Here is a 17,727-nt window from a genome sequence, read left to right as displayed (position 1 = left end):
TCTTTATCATTGTTGTCCAAAAAATAATAATAATAATAATAAAAAAATATTGTTTTTTGCACCAAAAAAAACATTGCCTGCATTTATTAAAAAAAGATATAGAAGCTTTGTGAAAATGTTCTCTATTAATATATATAGAGAGGATATACCACAAAATAAGATCAAGCTTTTGAACGAAACTCAAACACAATATATATTCAAGCTTTTGAACGGAACTGAAATGATTTTAAGGAAACACTTTTTTCGCAGAGGCAATGAAAGCATCGACGATGCGGAACCATGCTCGACGCCAAGGACAATCAAAGCACATAAGTGCAAATATGCTTATCAACGCTGTCACATAAATTGAAGCAGTACTATAATAGAAGACCATCATGTCAATAGCAGTTTCATCATCTTCGTCTTCTCTTCCAATCAGTGTTTCCTCTGAGCTCTTATTAGCCTCACAACTTCTATTGGTTGGTGGTCCACAAAGAAGATGATTGCCTATGTAGCTGTTCTCGTCAAAGGTGTTAAATTGCCTTCCTAAGGGAATGATTCCTGATAAGTTGTTGTAAGACACGTTGAACACAGCAAGAGAAGTAAGGCTAGTGAGTTGGTGAGGAATACTTCCCTGCAACCCGTTATGAGAAAGATCAAGGCTCTCAACATCCTTTAGGTTGGAGAAGGTGGACGGTATAGAACTCGACAATAGATTGTGAGATAGATTCAACACTCGTAGTTTCAAGAGATGTCCAATCTCTGTTGGGATAACACCACTTACTTCATTGTTTGACAGATCCATCCCATACATAAGACGAAGTATTCCTTCCCTGAACTCAGATCTTCCACTATAAGAATCATACCTTTGCTTGGCTGCAAATTTGATTTCAACTTCTTGATAGGTTGAGCGGTCTACTTCGATCTTATCTACCAAAAAAGTGGATTTGTATAATTCCAACTCAAGACTCATTTGATTAAAAGATGGCGGGATGTTGAGAGCCATTGTGTCCTCTTGTAAACGACCAAAAGACAAATTATATAGGCATGAAGGTATGAAGCCATTGAGCTTGTTGTCTGAGAGATCTAAAAGTCTGATGTTTCTCAAATAACAAAGCTGCCTTGGAATAGATCCTGTTAAATTGTTTCCCTTCAACAAAAGAATATTTATGCTTTGGGTATCGACAAACTGCGGGATACTCCCAGAGAGTTTATTGTTCCGCAGATCAAGTATCTGAACACTTTGCAACAACGTATTCGGAATTGACCCTGAGAAGTTGTTGTTATGTAGGAACATATATATCCCCCACACACCATCAACACGTGACGGTAAGGCTCCAGAAAGATTGTTTCCAGAAAGGTCCAGAAACGAGAGAAAGGGCATTCCCAACAAAGAAGGTGGTATCGTACCTTCCAAGGCATTGTTGGATATCAATAAGAAATCCAAATAATGAAATTCAAACAACCATCTTGGAATAGCGCCACCGAGACCATTATTGGACATGTCAAGGATTCGTAAAAAAGTAGAGTTACGCAAACCGCCTCCAATCTTCCCCGTAAATAAATTGTTATCCATTCTCAACACGTCAAGCGAAGGGAAGTTTGCTTCTCTCGGAAGAAAAGGGCCGCTAAATTTGTTGTGAGAGAGCTTCAGGGATATTAGTGAAACACAACCTGTGACAAAGCTTCTTGGTAGCTTCCCATAAAAGTTATTATAAGACAGGTCCAAGAATGAAATATTCTTCATCTCATCAATAGACGTTGGAAAATGCCCTTGGAACCCATTATTGGAGCCATTTAAACGTTCCAGATTCGGTAGCGTATGGTCCATACTATCAGGGAACTTCCTAATATTATTAGCTGAGAAATCCAAGACCAGCAAATTATGCACTATTGTAGGCATTTGAAATATAGTGAATGAATTATTCTGCAACTGTAAGACTTCAAGATCTGGATTATTCTCCAACAGCCAGCTAGGAATGTTTCCAGATAACTTGTTGTTGGATAGATCAACTAGACGCAAGTTTTTCTGGTACGCGAGAAAGGAAGGGATTTTCTCCAAGCTGCAAGATCGTAGCACAAGAACACTTAGTTGAAAATTTGGCCTCCAAGTACCCTCTGTCTCGACTTGTACCGTATGAGATCCTGATGATAGTTTGAACACCTTGAGCTTTGTTAGGTTGGTGAGTGGATTGAGAGAGAACGAGCCAGCGAAGTTGTTATCTAACAATGATAGATATTCGAGGGACTCAAGGCTACTGAAGCTAGAAGGTAGATTTCCACTAAACTGGTTGGATGAGAGGTCAAGAACCTTCAGCTTGTACAAGCTACCTAAACAGAGAGGAAGATGGCCTACAAAATGAGTTCCTCTGAGATCGAGCTCTCGCAGATTCTTCATTTTACAAAATACTGCAAAAAAAAAGATAATTTCGAAAACAAAAAGATAACGTGAATAATAAGAGTAGTTAATTATATTCCTCTCGAGAAGTCAGTAGACACTTCTCATACATAATCTTGAAGGTGAAGCAAACATAGGGGTACCTTCTATTGGGAGAGGCCCGTCTAAATGATTCTGAGCAAGACTCAAAACTTCCAAGTTAATCATATTCTTTAGTTCTGAAATAATCAAAGGCCAAAATATTGTATGTTGCAAAATGATCATTAACTATATTTAAATAAGCTATATTCATCTCCCTTCATATTATAAATATATAAAAACGTTAGAAAGAAGAAGCAAGCTTGCCTTTCAGTTCCATTGAGCTAGAAAATTTATTCGAACTCAGATCTAGAGCTCTCAGCTTTTTCAGATGAGTTAGCTCTGCCACAAGACAAGAAACACATAAAAAAACAAGAAAAGACACCTGTAAATAATTTAAGTTGATATGATGATGATAAGTGAGATGGCATAAACCAATTATACAATTAAGTAGTCACAATTGTTGTAGATGCTACCTTGCATGGAGCCTCTTAGTGTGTTTGCTCTCAAATCCAACAGTTCCAAGTTTTTCAAGTTTTTTAGTGCTGAAAGGGGAATCCAATAGAATAATTATAATTAGAACTAAAAATTGACTCTGCTCCATGGGCACCTCCTTAGAAATAGAAAACTCACCTTTACTAGGAAAAGGGGCAGCCATTTCGTTATACGGGAGAAAAAGAGTTGTAAGTGATGTAGTGGCATTAAGAAAAGGAAATATGCTGTTGTTGAAATTATTTGTTGAGAGATCCATGATCTGCAAGTTTCTTAATCTACTCAAGCTTCTATAACCTGCAAACGAAAAATCTTGTCAACAAAGTGTACATAAAAATAAGATTGCAATATACTAGTTCCTATTTCTCTACATGCAAATGGAACTAAGAGAGTTTAATTGTATGGACTCTCTAGGATAAAACGGGACTGGCCAGGGGATGTAACTAATTAGTACTATAAATTTTTGATGCATGGGAAAATCTAAGTAAACAGTTTGACTTTCAAGAATCAGAAGAGATACTGATATAGCCTATATAAAATTCTAAATTTTCAGTGTAAGGAAAAATATCTCCAAACAGAGACCACAAGGGTAAAACTAAATGCGGGAAAAAGTGTGGTATACCTTCTTCGTCATCAAAGAAGCCATTGAATTCGTTGTATCCATCCGTGGATAAGTTCAGACTTTGAACCTCTTCAAAGGGATGAAGCAAGGAAAGATTTAAAGGAGAGCTCTCTTTAAAGTACATATTACCAACAGAAAGCGCAATAACCCGCCCGCTTGTTCGATTGCATTTAATGCCCTCCCACTGGCAGCAATCACTCTTTGTGCCATCAATCCAAGTAGGGAGAACATAGTCGAGTCCTGATTCTCGACTCCTTGACATCAAGTAGTTCTTAAGCTCCAACAAAGCTTCCCTTTCTTTCGCAATGCAGCTTTTGCATCCATGTAGCTGCCCCAACAGTAACAACACACATATCAAGTATTGGCCCAAGAAAAGCTTCCCTTCCATTGAAAGTGAGATTAAAAAAAAAAAAAGCAAATGAAATAAACTCCAGGTAAAGCAATTTGGAAGTGTGATCGTTCACTCTTATACCTCCCCGGTCATAAAATTTCAACCAGAAATGATTGTTGAATTTATTAATTAAAAAAAAAAGAAAAGAAGTCAAAGTCTTTGTTAGAATAAACACTGAGAATTCATGTACATGCATAAGTGAGTGATCACAATCGTTTACTTTGAAATTGTATGATAAGACAAGTGAAGGTCGTCTTTGAAGAAGACAACCATGCTCGGATAATATATGTGTGGCTAATTTGTTATGTGAAGGATACGACTTTTGTATTCCAAGTGGCTGCCGCAATAGTCAGATGAATATTTAACACCTTTGTCACCTTCCCTTTCATTGGATTGGGTCGGCAAAAGAAAGAAGAATTCAAACTCTCCATTGAAAATGCTGTATGTACGCAGATGAATTCAAAACAAAAGCTGAATAACAAAATATATCTCTAACCAGCTCATGTGGAAAACATACTCGTTTTTCAGTTGCAATAACAAATGACGAGACTTGCAATTTCTTATTAATTAACTTCCACATAAGTTGAATAATGAATCCATCACCACTTCTTTTTACAATGTCAATGGAAATAAAAAATAAAAAAAGTCAAGAAGTGGTTTCCAGTACGTTCTACGATTTTCTTCTGTGGGATTTAAGATTTGGAAAATGATTAAAGGAATCTGGAAAGGATTGGAGCCAATGTGATCGAAGGAGCACATATTACACGAGATAAGTTAAAATCAAATTTAGTAAACGTTTGTAGAAAACAGAGTAGAAAACAGTTCTGTTGCATTGGGGAAGACTTCTCCCCATAATTCACTAAATAAAGTTTTAACCTTTAAATTCCTGATTTTAAGAGAGTGTTTAAAGTTCACTTGTTAGAGACTGGAACAAAGAGAAAGCAAATAGAAAGTGGTTATACCTTTTCGTTTACTCCTTTCGCTCTTCCATAGTACTGTAGAGACTTTATTAAAAACCATGTAAGGTAAAAATACATAGCACATACATATATATATATATATATAGTTATAGAAACAGAATGGTAACTGTTGGGCATAATTTCAATCATATAAATTATAATAGATAAATTCTATTATAATTGTGATATATTTTATAAATAATAGAGAATTATGCATTCTCTAGAATATTGAGTTAATACCGATCGTAACGGTAAACATTGAGTCAATACCGGCCGTAACGACAAGCATCAAGCCAATACGGACTGTAACGACAAGCATCGAGCCGATATGGGCCGACACAACAATTAACGAGCCAATACGGGTTGTAACAACAAACAACGAGTCAATACAAGCTGTAATTGGACTTTGCGACCGATTCTAATTTGCTACGACTTTATCAAGAAAATATTTGACTCAATCCCGTGGAGAGAATATTCAGAATGACCTTATCTCATGAAGAGGCGGTTACTCAAACCCAAATCCCATGAAGAGGCGGTAACGAGACTTCCCTATAAATAGTGAACGATTTCGACATGATATGGGAGGAAAATCGAAGCCAAAACAAGAGACCTAAAACATAGCCACACGACTCAATTCTGAAGCACAGCTTGGGTTCCTAAATTGACTCATTGTGCCTTAAAATCTTGTATTTGAGCTCGATACTTTGATTAATAAAAACGACTATTCAACATCTATATCTTGTTTACGTAGTCTTTAAACGAATCAATTATTTTTGCCCAAACAGTAACAGCTGATGAAATGACTTTAAAAGAACATACTTTTCGCTGAGGCAATGGACGCATCAACTATGCGGAGCCATGCTCGACGCCAAGGACAATCAAAGCACATAGGTGCAAGAATGCCTATCAACGCGGTCACATAAGTTGAAGCAGTACTATAATAGAACACCACCATGTCAATAGCAGCTTGATCGTCTTCATCTTCTCTTCCATTGCCTTCTTCCTCTGTACTCTTTTTAGTCTCACAACTTATCTCTGTTGGTGGTCCACAAAGAAAAGGATTGCCTAAGTAGCTGCTCTCGTCGAAAGTGTCAAAATGCCTTCCTTGGGGAATGATCCCTGACAAATTGTTATAAGATACATCCAAGACACCAAGGAAATCAAGGCTGGTAAGTTGTTGAGGAATGCTTCCTTGTAACATGTTATGAGAAAGATCAAGGCTCTCAATATCTTTCAGTTTGGAGAAGCTTGAAGGTATAGAACTCGACAAGAAATTGTGAGATAGATTCAACGCATGCAGTTCTTAGAGATCTCCAAGTTCTGATGGGATAACACCACTTAATTTATTGCTTGACAAATCCATCCCATTCAAATAATCAAGTATTCCTTTAGCGAAACCAGAACCGCCAAAATAAGAATCATACCTTTGCTTCATAGCAAATTTGATCTCAATAGCCTGAAAAGTAAAGTAGTATACCTCAAGCTCATCCACCATGAATGTGGATTTGTAAAATTCCAATTGAAGGACCTCCGTGGTTGCAGATAGATAGTTGTAACTAGATTCCTCTCTTCTTCCAAAAGATAAATTATTGAGGCATGAAGGTATGAAGCCTTTGAGCTTGTTATCTGAAAGATCTAAAATTTCAATGTTGCTCAAATCACACATCTGTCTTGGAATAGATCCTGTTAAATTGTTCCCACTCAACAAAAGAATTTTTATGCTCTGGGTATTGAAAAACTGCGGGATACTTCCAGAGATCTTGTTGTTCCGCAAATCAAGTATTTTGACACTATTCAAAAATGTGTCCGGAATTACCCCTGTGAAGTTGTTGTTGTGTAGGAACAATTTTGAACTAGGAGAATATGACGGTAAGGCTCCCGAAAATAGGTTTCCAGACATGTCCAGGAACGAAAGGTTCATCAAAGAAGGTGGTATTGTGCCTTGTAAGAAATTGTTTGATACCGATAATATTTCCAAATAAGATATTGCTGATATCCAACTTGGTATAATACCTGTGAGACGATTGTTAGACATGTCAAGAGCTTGCAATGTAGTATTGGAGCTAAGCAAACCAACTCCAATCTTTCCTGTAAATAAGTTGTTATCCATTCTCAATACCTCCATGGAAGTGAAGTTTGTTCCTTCGGGAAGAAATTGGCCACCAAATTTGTTGTGAGAGAGTTTCAAGTATGCAAGTGAAAAGCAACTCATAAGAAAGCTCCTCGGTAGCTTTCCAGAGAAGTTATTATAAGAAAGGTCTATGAGTTTAATCTTCTTCAAATCACCCAAAGACGATGGAAAATGCCCTCGAAACCCATTTTTTGAGCCATTCATATGTATCATATTCGGAAGCGCACAGCTGATATTATCAGGAAACAACCTTATATCATTTGCTGAGAAATCCAAGAGCTTCAAGCCATGCATTACTGTAGGCATATGTAAGATAGTGAACGAATTATCCTGCAACTGTAAGACTTTGAGTTTTGCATTATTCACAAACAGCCAAGCTGGAATGTCTCCGGATAATCTGTTGCTAGATAGATCAACTAGACGCAAGTGTTTCTGGTACACGAGAAAGGAAGGTATTTTCTCCAAGTTGCAAGATCGGAGTACAACAACACTTAGTTGGAATTTTGGCTTCCAACTACTCTTTGTCTTTACTTGTACCATATCAGATGTTGACGAAAGTTTCAGCACCTCTAGCTTTGTAAAATTGGCAAGTGGATTGAGTGAGAATAAGCCTGTAAAGTCGTTTTCTAGCAACGATAGATATTCCAGGACCTCAAGGCTACTAAAATTAGATGGTAGATTCCCACAAAAGTGGTTGGATGAGAGGTCAAGAACTTGTAGCTTGTTCAAGCTACCTAAACAAAGAGGAAGCTGGCCTACAAAATGATTTCCACTGAGATAGAGCTCCCGCAAATTCTTCATTTTACAAATCACTGGATTAAAATATAGAGAATAATAAGAATAGTTGTATTCCTCTAGAGAAGTCAATAGACACTTCTCGTACATAATCTTGAAGATAGGGTAAACAAATGTCACCTTCTATAGGCGTAGGTTCGTCCAAATCATTGTCGCAAGACCCAAGACTTCCAAGTTAGTCAAATTGCTTAGTTCTGAAATTATTAAAAGGCCAAAAAATTTTAATTACAAAAAATGATCATTGTCTAACTCAATATAAGATATATTCATCTCCATTCATTATAAACAATATAAAAAAAGTCCAAGAAAATAAATAAGCTTAGCTTGCCTTGCAATCCCGAGCTAGAAAACTTATTCCAACCTAGATCTAGAGCTTTCAACTTTTTCAGATGAGTTAAGTCTGCCCACAAAACAAAGAGATGTACGTAATATGGATAAGATGATCATTGACATTGCATAAATTAATTTAACAATTATTTACGGAGTTAAATAAGTTAAATTTATACTCATGGGATAAATGACAATAACAATTAAAGTTTAGAATAGTTTAGACTCAGATCGTTACCTGGAATGGAACCGTTAAAATAGTTTAGACTCAGATCCAACAGTTTCAAGTTTGTCAAGTCCTTTATTTCTGAAAGGGGAATCAAACAAAATATAAGGATAGTTAAAACAAATCTTTCCCAAAATAAAAACCAAACGACCTCACCAAACACACACCTTTATAAGGAAAAGGGCCTTCCATGATGTTTGAACGGAGAAAAAGAGCTGTAAGTAAGGTAGGAGCATTCAAAAATGGAAAGATGCTGTTGTTGAATCTATTTGAAGAGAGATCCAAAATTTCCAGGTTTTTTAGTGTCCTTAAGCTTTTATATCCTGCAATTGAAAAAAAAAAAAAAAAGATCTGGTTAACAAAGTATCCAAAAAAATTAGAGGGGAAATATTACAAAAAATGTTTCCAAATAGACACCAAAGATAACATCATAGGAAAAATGTTTCGAAAGGCTAAATAGAAACCATGATATACTGGTATACCTTGAACATCATCAAAGAAGCCATTAAATTGGGCTGTATTGGTTCCCTGATGATAAGTCCAGACTCCGAACCTCTTCAAATGGATGCAGCAAAGAAAGGTTTAGGAAGGAATACTCTTTAAAGAACATAAAACCCACGGAAAGGCCGATAACCCGAGTGCTTGTACGATTGCATTCAATACCCTCCCACTGGCAGCAATCGCTCTTTGTGTCATTAGTCCAAGTAGTGAGAACATAATCAGAGTACCCTTCTGCACTCCTCGAGACCAGAAATTTCTTGAGCTCCAATAAAGCACTCCTTTCTTTCTGAATACAAATTTTGCATCCACGTAGCTGCCCCAACAGTAATATCACCCATATTAAGGACTGGCCCAAGAAAAGCTTCCCATCCATTGCAAATAACTTTTTTTTTTTTTATTAAAAAACAAAAGAAGAAGAAACAAATGATATGAACTCCAAAGCAATTTAGGAGTGTGATATATATAATCGCATATTTAGAAAAGTTGAAGTCTCTCTGTTGTTAAAAAAACTTAAAAGTCATGGGTAATGCGTTAAGTGAGTGATCACTATCATTTACTTTGAATTGTATGATAGGCCAAAGTCAAAGTCTTTGTAGAAAATGCCCACAATCGGATGATGACATATGTGTGTAAGACCACGACATAAGTAAACACAAGTCAAGCAAAGAAGGTAAACTTATTCGTGGGTTTATTTAACTTAAATCAGAAACAGAGAGATCCATAAAGCAGAGGGTACAGATATTCTAGCCAATGCACGCACAGTGGATTTGCCTCTCTAAGAAGTTCCTGCAACAATATGTAAAGATGTTTGTTATCTGGCTCTTGGAAAATAAAATGTTACATTTAGTTGTTTTATCGTATTTATACATAAATTTTTTTGTCAAAACCTACAATTCTAAAAACGATGTTAAGTAAACCGTTAGTGTAGCTGAATGTGGAAAAATGACCATTTTCGACCCGTGCAATTTCAAAAATGTCTATTTATATCTGTACAAACTCACAATGACAATTTATATCTGTATCCAAATAAAATTCAAATTTCATATCCAGATGTTGTAAATTGTGCCGATTTCATAGTTCACATTAATGGATGTTAGTCAATTTTAACAGATGCTGACTCAAATCATCAACTCAAACAAAAAGAAGTTAACCTGAATAGAACAAAGTTGGCAATTTTTTCCAGTTCCACAATAGAATTCAGTGAAGATGTAGTATATGAAATTCGTTTCGGTAAATCTGGATAGGCACATAGACATGCCGGTTGTTCTAACTCAACTACGAAACCCTAGAAGATGATATTCTTCGCTTCTCTGCCGATTTTCGTGTAGGATCCCTTCATCTTTAGCAATTAGCACTCTTAAATCTGCCATCAATAGAAACCCTTTGATCTCTCTCCATCCAACGGAAATTTTAAAAACATAAAGCATATCATTTGGGGGAAACTGATGGCCATTTAAAAATAGGAAGAGTGAAAATTGTTATAAAAATGATTTAGTACAAAATAAAATAAAAATAAAAAAGGTGTTGTGTGTTTTTTATGCAACGCTCCCTTTTTTTTTTTGTACAACAATCACAACCTCTACATTGATGTTTGAAACAAGTAAGGAAAAGCATTTTACTCCAGAAAAGGAGAATCTTATAAAGAATAATTCGCGAGCAACATTTCAGATCAGTAAAAAAAGAACTACCTAAGCTTAAGCTCGAGAAAACTCAGTATGTATACAACCACATATCGTCAGAACAGAAAAAGAGTGAACTATAATACTCGGCGGATGCTTCCCCATGACTTGACTTGCTCCCCTTATTTATGCAACGCTCCCTTTAACTACAGAGGTAACAGTTTAGTCCAAAGAACGCCGTTATGGAGAAAAAAACGTGCTAGTGTAGAAAATAAAACGTCAGAAACACGTGACAGAAGAATCTTATGTTCTCTCGTCTTCGTCTACCACCATTAGGAAGGAAGGAAGCAAGTACATAACTTGCTGTGAGTAAACAAGTGTGCACGTGCGTTTTTTTGTTGCCTTTATCCGTGTTGACGTGACAACTTTCCAGTGGTCCTATCCTCATCATCCTCTATCGATAAAGCATTATGAGTTAGGAAAGAAAAGTAGATTACTTGAATTGATTTCTTAGCTTTTACTAATAAATAAATAAAAACACAAAACAGTTATTATTTCCACGAACTTTCATACATGTTTCCGATTATTTTTAGTGAAATAATAACAAACAACAACTTTATCCAAATATTTTAAGAAAATTTTAATATGATAAGACGAACCATTCCAAATATTTTAAAAAACACAAACATGGTTTTTTTTTAAACCATGTTTCTGTTGTTGTATTAACCAAAACAAACAAGGTAGCGGCGGAAGTCATCACTCCAATTAGAAATAGCCACGTAAGCATTAGCCCGCGGAAAACAGACCATGAGTCACACGTGAGGTTTTTCATTCCTTCTCTCAATTGCCTCGAACACGGATTTGCTGCGTTTGATGACCGAGTCGCTCTTTTTTTTTGTTTTCTTAATTAATTTGTGTGTTTTCTTGGAGGGTTTCTTTCTTTGCTGTCTTTGATTCTTTTTTAATGTTCTCTACGTTTCCGATGCCTTATTTAGAAGATATATACGCTTCTATCTACGTATATATATAAAAATAGCTAAAAGATATCATCACCTCCTTCATACATTTTTTTTATACCTAAAAGAAACAAAAAAAAAAGGAGAAAACCCCAAAATAAAAAGAAGAGGAATAAATTCTGAAACCTATATGGCAAAGAAGGTGAGGAAGCTTCACGTAACGGTGAAGCCGGTGAGGCTTGAAGGCTTACCGTCTATTCCCGGTGATCACGAAACGGCGGCAAAGAATCTTTCTACGATGGTGGAGGTGAAATGGAAAGGAACGGTCTCCGGTTTCGGATTAGGCCTCGTCCCTTTTTACCGGTCTAATCGACCTGTTAACCATACGAGCTCTAAGCCGATTGCTTTAGGCGTACGCCATGTAGAATGGGAGGAAGAGTTCGAACGCGTTTGTTGCATCGTCGGCCCATGGAACATTTCCTTCAATGTCTTCTACGTGAGTTTTTCTTAATTATCTCTCTTAATTGGATGATTAGTTTGATGTTTAAATTCAATTAGTTGAATTCATCTACTTTTTCGGTATTAGGGAGAGACAATGGATGCGAAAAACAAGAAGTCTTTGGTCGGAAAGGCGTCGCTGGATTTGTCGGCGTTAGCGTCGAAGCTTGAATCGACGGTGGAGAAAAAGCTTCTGGTTCGCTCAAAAGGTTCCGTGCTTTCGAAGGAAGCAACACTTGTGGTAATTAATCTGGTCAATTTTAATTTTAATCACATTTTTTTAATCCCAATTTGAATCACTCTTGTTCTCATTGGATGTTAAATTAATTTAGAAAATATCATGGAAAGGTTTTAAAGACTTTTTTTTAATGAAAAAAAAAAGTAAATTAATTATCTAATCCTAATCCTTAATTAATTAAGACACGCGGTTGTTTATTTAATTTAGGTCAACGTGACTTTTTCCGAGGTAAGAACCGAACCAGACGACTTTATACAACTTGGTCAGGTCTCCGTTGACTCAGCAATTCCGACAAAGATGTCAAGTCGTCGCGGCGGTGTAAGAGATTTTGATTCGTCTTCATCTCCAGCCACCGCGCCGAGTTCAGGTGGACGTAGTCCAATTGTGGAAATCGGATCATCTTCAAGCCCGGATGAGAACCAGTCTGAACCGGGTCAAAAAGCCGTGTTTAATTGGTGGAAGAGACGACGGTTAAGCTTTTCTGTGACATGGAGAAGAGAACCGGTAAGTATTTTTTGGTTTTCTGAATTTTCAAAACCTGGTTCGATATTGGCCCCTAACCGGGCCGGTTCATTTTTGCAGAGAGAGGATGAACTTACAAAGATATCAACGGCGGGACAAGAAAAGCCGGCGGCGACGGCAGAGACTGATTCATCAATCGAGGCAAACAAATGGGTGGTGAAGGATATAGTGAGCCGCGATGGTAAATCGAAGCTAAAATCGGAAGTTTACACTGCGTCGATTGATCAGAGAAGCGAACAAGCCGCCGGAGAAGCAGCTTGTGCGGCGGTGGCGGTGGTGGTGGCTCATTGGTTCCACGCGAATCCTAAACTTATCAAACCTTCAGGAACAGAGTTCGATTCGTTGATCAGGCAAGGCTCTTCTTTATGGCAATCTCTTTGCGACAAAGAATCGTATCTAAGATTGTTTCCGAACAAGCATTTCGATCTAGAGACCATCGTTTCCGCGAATTTACGACCGGTTAGGGTTTGTACTGATAAATCATTTACCGGGTTATTTAGCCGGGAGAGATTTGCCTCGTTGGATGGTCTGATGTCGTTTGATCAGATTTGGGATGAGGTGGAGAAAGAGGTTGCGTTAGCCTCAAGTAATGGTGAAACTAGGGTTTATATTGTTAGCTGGAACGATCATTTCTTCGTAGTGAAGGCAGATTTAGATGGTTATTGCGTAATCGATTCGTTAGGGGAGAGATTGTTCGAAGGTTGCAAGCAAGCTTACATTCTAAAGTTTGATGATTCGAGTTTGATGTATGAGAAAGAGGTGTCGTCGGAGAAGTTGGTTTGTGAGGGTAAAAAGTGTTGTAGAGAATATATAAAGAGGTTTCTTGCGGCGATCCCGGTGGCGGAGTTGGCGGCGAAAGAGGAGAAAGGGAATGTAGTGGATGTGTCTCTTCTTCATGAGAAACTTCAGATTGATTTGCATCATATTATGTTGACTAGTGCTGATTAGAGTTTTGTTTTCTGACTATTGATTGGTGACTCCTTAGTGTAGAGTTGTTAGGATTGTGAGATAGAGTGAGAGAGTTTATTTGTGCATATGGTTCGCTAAAATAGTTACCTTGATGAGACAATGTGTTGGGAAAAGTCAAGAAAAAGGTTTTTATTTGTCCTGGCTTTAGTACGTTGTTTAAGAAAGTGACAAATGGGTCTTTCACCAAATGACTATATATATACGTATAGTACACTAATCCGAGCGTACCGTAGAGATGGTGATTGGTGACACAGCTGCATCAGCTAAACTCATCAAAGAAATGAGGAGTTCTGGTTTCTTCGAAAATGCTTACACATTTGTTGGTTACTAATATGTTTATATGATGAAAAAGTGGACAAATGGTTTTTACATTTAGATATCATTTCTTGAACAGATTGACTTGGGAGGTAAATCAACTGTTTTGCTGTTATTCTAAAAATAGATTCATATTTGTTATTACGTCTGAGCTTCGTAGGAGTTAATTTGTGGTTTCTTCTGGACAAGAGTTGATCCACACATCTGTTGAGAGTTGAGACAAGATCAATGCTCAAATTCAGGGAAGGTCGTATCAGAAAGATTTTAGATAAAGACGTATTTGGGTTGTCCTTTTCCCTAGGTTTTACTCCGTGGTACACCACGGGTCTATTATTTTGTTGATATATATACCGTTAACGGTTGTAGGTAGAGTTTTGTAAAAACTCTTGATTCGCAAGTTGAGAATATACATTTTACGATTTGTTAGTTATGATTTAGGAATAAATGATCTGACATATTCTTATTATGATTCTCAATTGATATTATTGGATTAATAGTGTACATTTAAAGCTAATAAGATCTTACCAAATATGTAATCGTTTATTAAACACAAATTAGATATTTCCTAAGATGTATTTATCTTGAATTAGTTGCTATATTATATGGATGTGATTAAGAGGATGTGATTACATAAATTGGGTTATCAATTCTTTTTGTCAAACTCGGTCCTAAAAATTCGGCATACAAATTAGATATTTCCTAAGATACAATGGGCATTAATTGACATTAATTGGATGTAAATAAGTATGCTATGGATTAAAAACCGGCCCAAAATATTCGGCAATCTTAAGGAGGATCCAGATAATTGAATCGGTTATAATTTTAGTTAAAAACCCGACTCGAAGTTGGCAAAAAGTGATGGCACCCTATTGTACTCCAAAAATGTATTTTAAATATATCCTAAGACAATTTTAAATATATATCCGTTTATAAAAATTCAAATCACATTATATGCTGAAAAAAATCTAAAATTTTATTAACTTTACGTATTGAATAGTAATTAAAATAATTAAATATAAGATTAATAATAATGAAAGGAGAATTATATTTTAATCTAACATATTTATTTAAATTAGATATATATATATATATATATATATATATATATATTAGGAAATTAATATTATCAAATAAGGAAATGATTGTGTTTGGTTGTAAGGATTGTAGAGAATTTAGTTGAGACTTGTTTGGATACAAAGATAAGAGAGGATGACACAAAAATACACTTCAAAAATGTTAAGATAGACTAGGTTTTACCCCGTGGTACACCACAAGTCTATTATTTTTTTGATATATATACTGTTAATGGTTGTTGGTAGAGTTTTGTAGAAACTCTTGATTCGCAAGTTGAGAATATACATTTTATGATTTGTTAGTTATGATTTAGGAATGAATGATCTGACATAGTCTTATTATGATTCTCAATTGATATTATTGGATTAATAGTGTACATTTAAAGCTAATAAGATTTTACCAAATATGTAATCGTTTATTAAACACAAATTAGGGGGGGTGTATTGAAACAATGATTTTGGAGGATTTTATGGGATTTAAAATTTTTGGAATTTTGATAGATTTTAGGGAAGTTGATATGATATATGGTAAAATTCTTTCAAATCCCACCTAAAATCATGAGATTTGAATTTCTGTATTTTTAACTAAACAAATCCTCTCAAATCCTCTAGAATCCCTAAAACTTATTAAAATCCAAATCCACAAACTGTTTTGAATAACAGTGGATTTTAAAGTAGATTTTTAAATCATTAGTTCAATAACAATGGATGTCAGGAGACTTTTTATAATCCATGATTGAATAACATAGGATTTGTAACTTTTACACAAATCACCTAAAATGTCAGTTGAATACACCCCCTAGATGTTTCCTAAGATGTATTCATCTTGAATTAGTTGCTATATTATATGGATGTGATTAAGAGGATGTGATTACATAAATTGGGTTATCAATTCTTTTCGTCAAACTCGGTTCTAAAAATTCGGCATGCAAATTAGATATTTCCTAAGATACAATGAGCATTAATTGACATTAATTTAATGTAGATAAGTATGCTATGGATTAAAAACTGGCCCAAAATATTCGACAATCTTAAGGAGGATCAAGATAATTGAATCGGTTATAATTTTAGTTAAAAACCCGACTCGAAGTTGACAAAAAGTGATGACACCCTATTGTACTCCAAAAATGTATTCCGAGATCTATATGTGGATATACTTGTTTGGTTACAAATATCCTAAGACAATTTTTAATATATATCCGTTTATAAAAATTCAAATCACATTATATGCTGAAAAAATCTAAAATTTTATTAACTTTATGTATTGAATAGTAATTAAAATAATTAAATATAAAATTAATAAAAATGAAAGGAGAATTATATTTTAATCTAACATATTTATTTAAATGAAATATATATATTTTAGGAAATTAATATTATCAAATAGGGAAATGATTATGTTTGGTTGTAAGGATTGTAAAGAATTTAGTTGAGACTTGTTTGGATACAAATATAAGAGAGGATGACACAAAAATGTACTTCAAAAATGTTAAGATATATATTAGCAAAGCCACCCGTCTTTCCATTTTTTTATCTTTGGAAAGTAAATGACATTTCAAAATAGTATATTTTTAATTTCTTGAAGTTCATACAAATATAGTGAGTAGTGTTAAATGGTAATTGAAACTACATATACTTTTGGTGTGGGTTGAAATGGCTTTAAAAGCCAAGGAGCTAGCTCTGGCCATTTGAAACCACTAGCCCAACTCACCTTTGACTCCTTATCCGCTCCACAACGTGCATGGTTCACATATAGTGTCATGCTTTGTTCTTCTCTATTGGAGGTTTGATATGACCACTACTGTCATGCTTAGTACTAAGCTACGCGTAAGAACTTACCATATATATAATGCTTCATATTTTGGAGATTTTTCCACTTCCAAGAGTGGATATAGAGTAGCCGAAAATCTGGTTCATACAATTAGCAAAAAAATGCCCTGTCTCATATTCCGTATAGCCGTATATGATTTTGTAAAGTATCATCCTAATTCCTAACGTAACCTCGTTTGTATATTCTGCAAATCGAAATGCTTCGAATGATCAAAATAACTTCCAGAACAATGATTTTTTTAATGCAAATCTATGTTGCACAATCTAGTTGATGGATCACTTTATTGATCGACCGTCAAATTAGGGTAAAATTGTGTCCCTTGCAAGTTGTTGGTCTCGGGCAAATAAAAAATTATCCAAAGATCATTCAAAACATATATGAAGGATCAAGAACCAAGTCTTTAAATTTGTCATAATTTTGATTAGAAGTCTAGTCGTTTTCAGATAGTAACTTCCCTTGAAAACTTTGACAAAAAGAGATTCATGAAACACGAAAGTTGTTTCACTAACAAAACCAAACTGTATCCTAACCCAATACCCCCTTCCCATATACACTTTGCATATTCTCCAATCCATGTAGCTAGTGAAGAACTTATTGTTGACCATTTGAATTCCAGCAGTGCCTCGCCATTGCGCTAATTAATGTTATATATGTATATTGATTTTGGGAGTTTGTAACAAGTCATATGTTGGTCATTCTTCTCTCCATCCCTTCCAAACTATTCCGAAAATCTGAATAAAATTTTCATTTATAACAAAATTATATTTATATCAATGATTTAGCAATATTAGTTTGTTGGCTCATTCA

At 35.4% G+C, this 17,727-nt stretch overlaps 2 protein-coding genes and 1 pseudogene across 3 annotated transcripts; 1 reads left to right on the top strand and 2 right to left on the bottom strand.

Moving 5' to 3' along the window:
- Positions 1 to 52: 52 nt before the first annotated feature.
- LOC104703072 (receptor like protein 21) lies at positions 53 to 4,512 on the bottom strand. The gene is made up of 6 exons (XM_087459697.1): positions 3,570 to 4,512; positions 3,089 to 3,244; positions 2,932 to 3,000; positions 2,723 to 2,797; positions 2,521 to 2,595; positions 53 to 2,388 (listed from the first exon to the last, which is right to left on the bottom strand). Exons 1-6 carry the CDS (start codon positions 3,955 to 3,957, stop codon positions 227 to 229), a joined length of 2,925 nt encoding a protein of 974 aa, XP_087315823.1. The 5' UTR covers positions 3,958 to 4,512; the 3' UTR covers positions 53 to 226.
- A 1,060-nt stretch (positions 4,513 to 5,572) lies between these two features.
- Positions 5,573 to 9,307, bottom strand: LOC104703071 (receptor like protein 21-like; annotated as a pseudogene). Its single transcript, XR_015562521.1, has 6 exons — positions 8,881 to 9,307; positions 8,566 to 8,721; positions 8,411 to 8,479; positions 8,174 to 8,245; positions 7,966 to 8,039; positions 5,573 to 7,862 (listed from the first exon to the last, which is right to left on the bottom strand). The product of XR_015562521.1 is annotated as a receptor like protein 21-like (transcript).
- A 1,892-nt stretch (positions 9,308 to 11,199) lies between these two features.
- On the top strand, positions 11,200 to 13,835 carry LOC104705044 (uncharacterized). Its single transcript, XM_087456650.1, has 4 exons — positions 11,200 to 11,970; positions 12,061 to 12,213; positions 12,418 to 12,714; positions 12,793 to 13,835. Exons 1-4 carry the CDS (start codon positions 11,665 to 11,667, stop codon positions 13,678 to 13,680), a joined length of 1,644 nt encoding a protein of 547 aa, XP_087312776.1. The 5' UTR covers positions 11,200 to 11,664; the 3' UTR covers positions 13,681 to 13,835.
- The last annotated feature ends 3,892 nt before the right edge of the window (positions 13,836 to 17,727 follow it).

Source organism: Camelina sativa, chromosome 7 (assembly GCF_030686135.1).
Source record: "Camelina sativa cultivar CO46 ecotype springtype chromosome 7, ASM3068613v1".
Lineage (NCBI taxonomy): Eukaryota > Viridiplantae > Streptophyta > Magnoliopsida > Brassicales > Brassicaceae > Camelina > Camelina sativa.
Note: the sequence above shows the minus strand (reverse complement) of the source record. Positions and strands in the feature narration are given on the sequence as shown.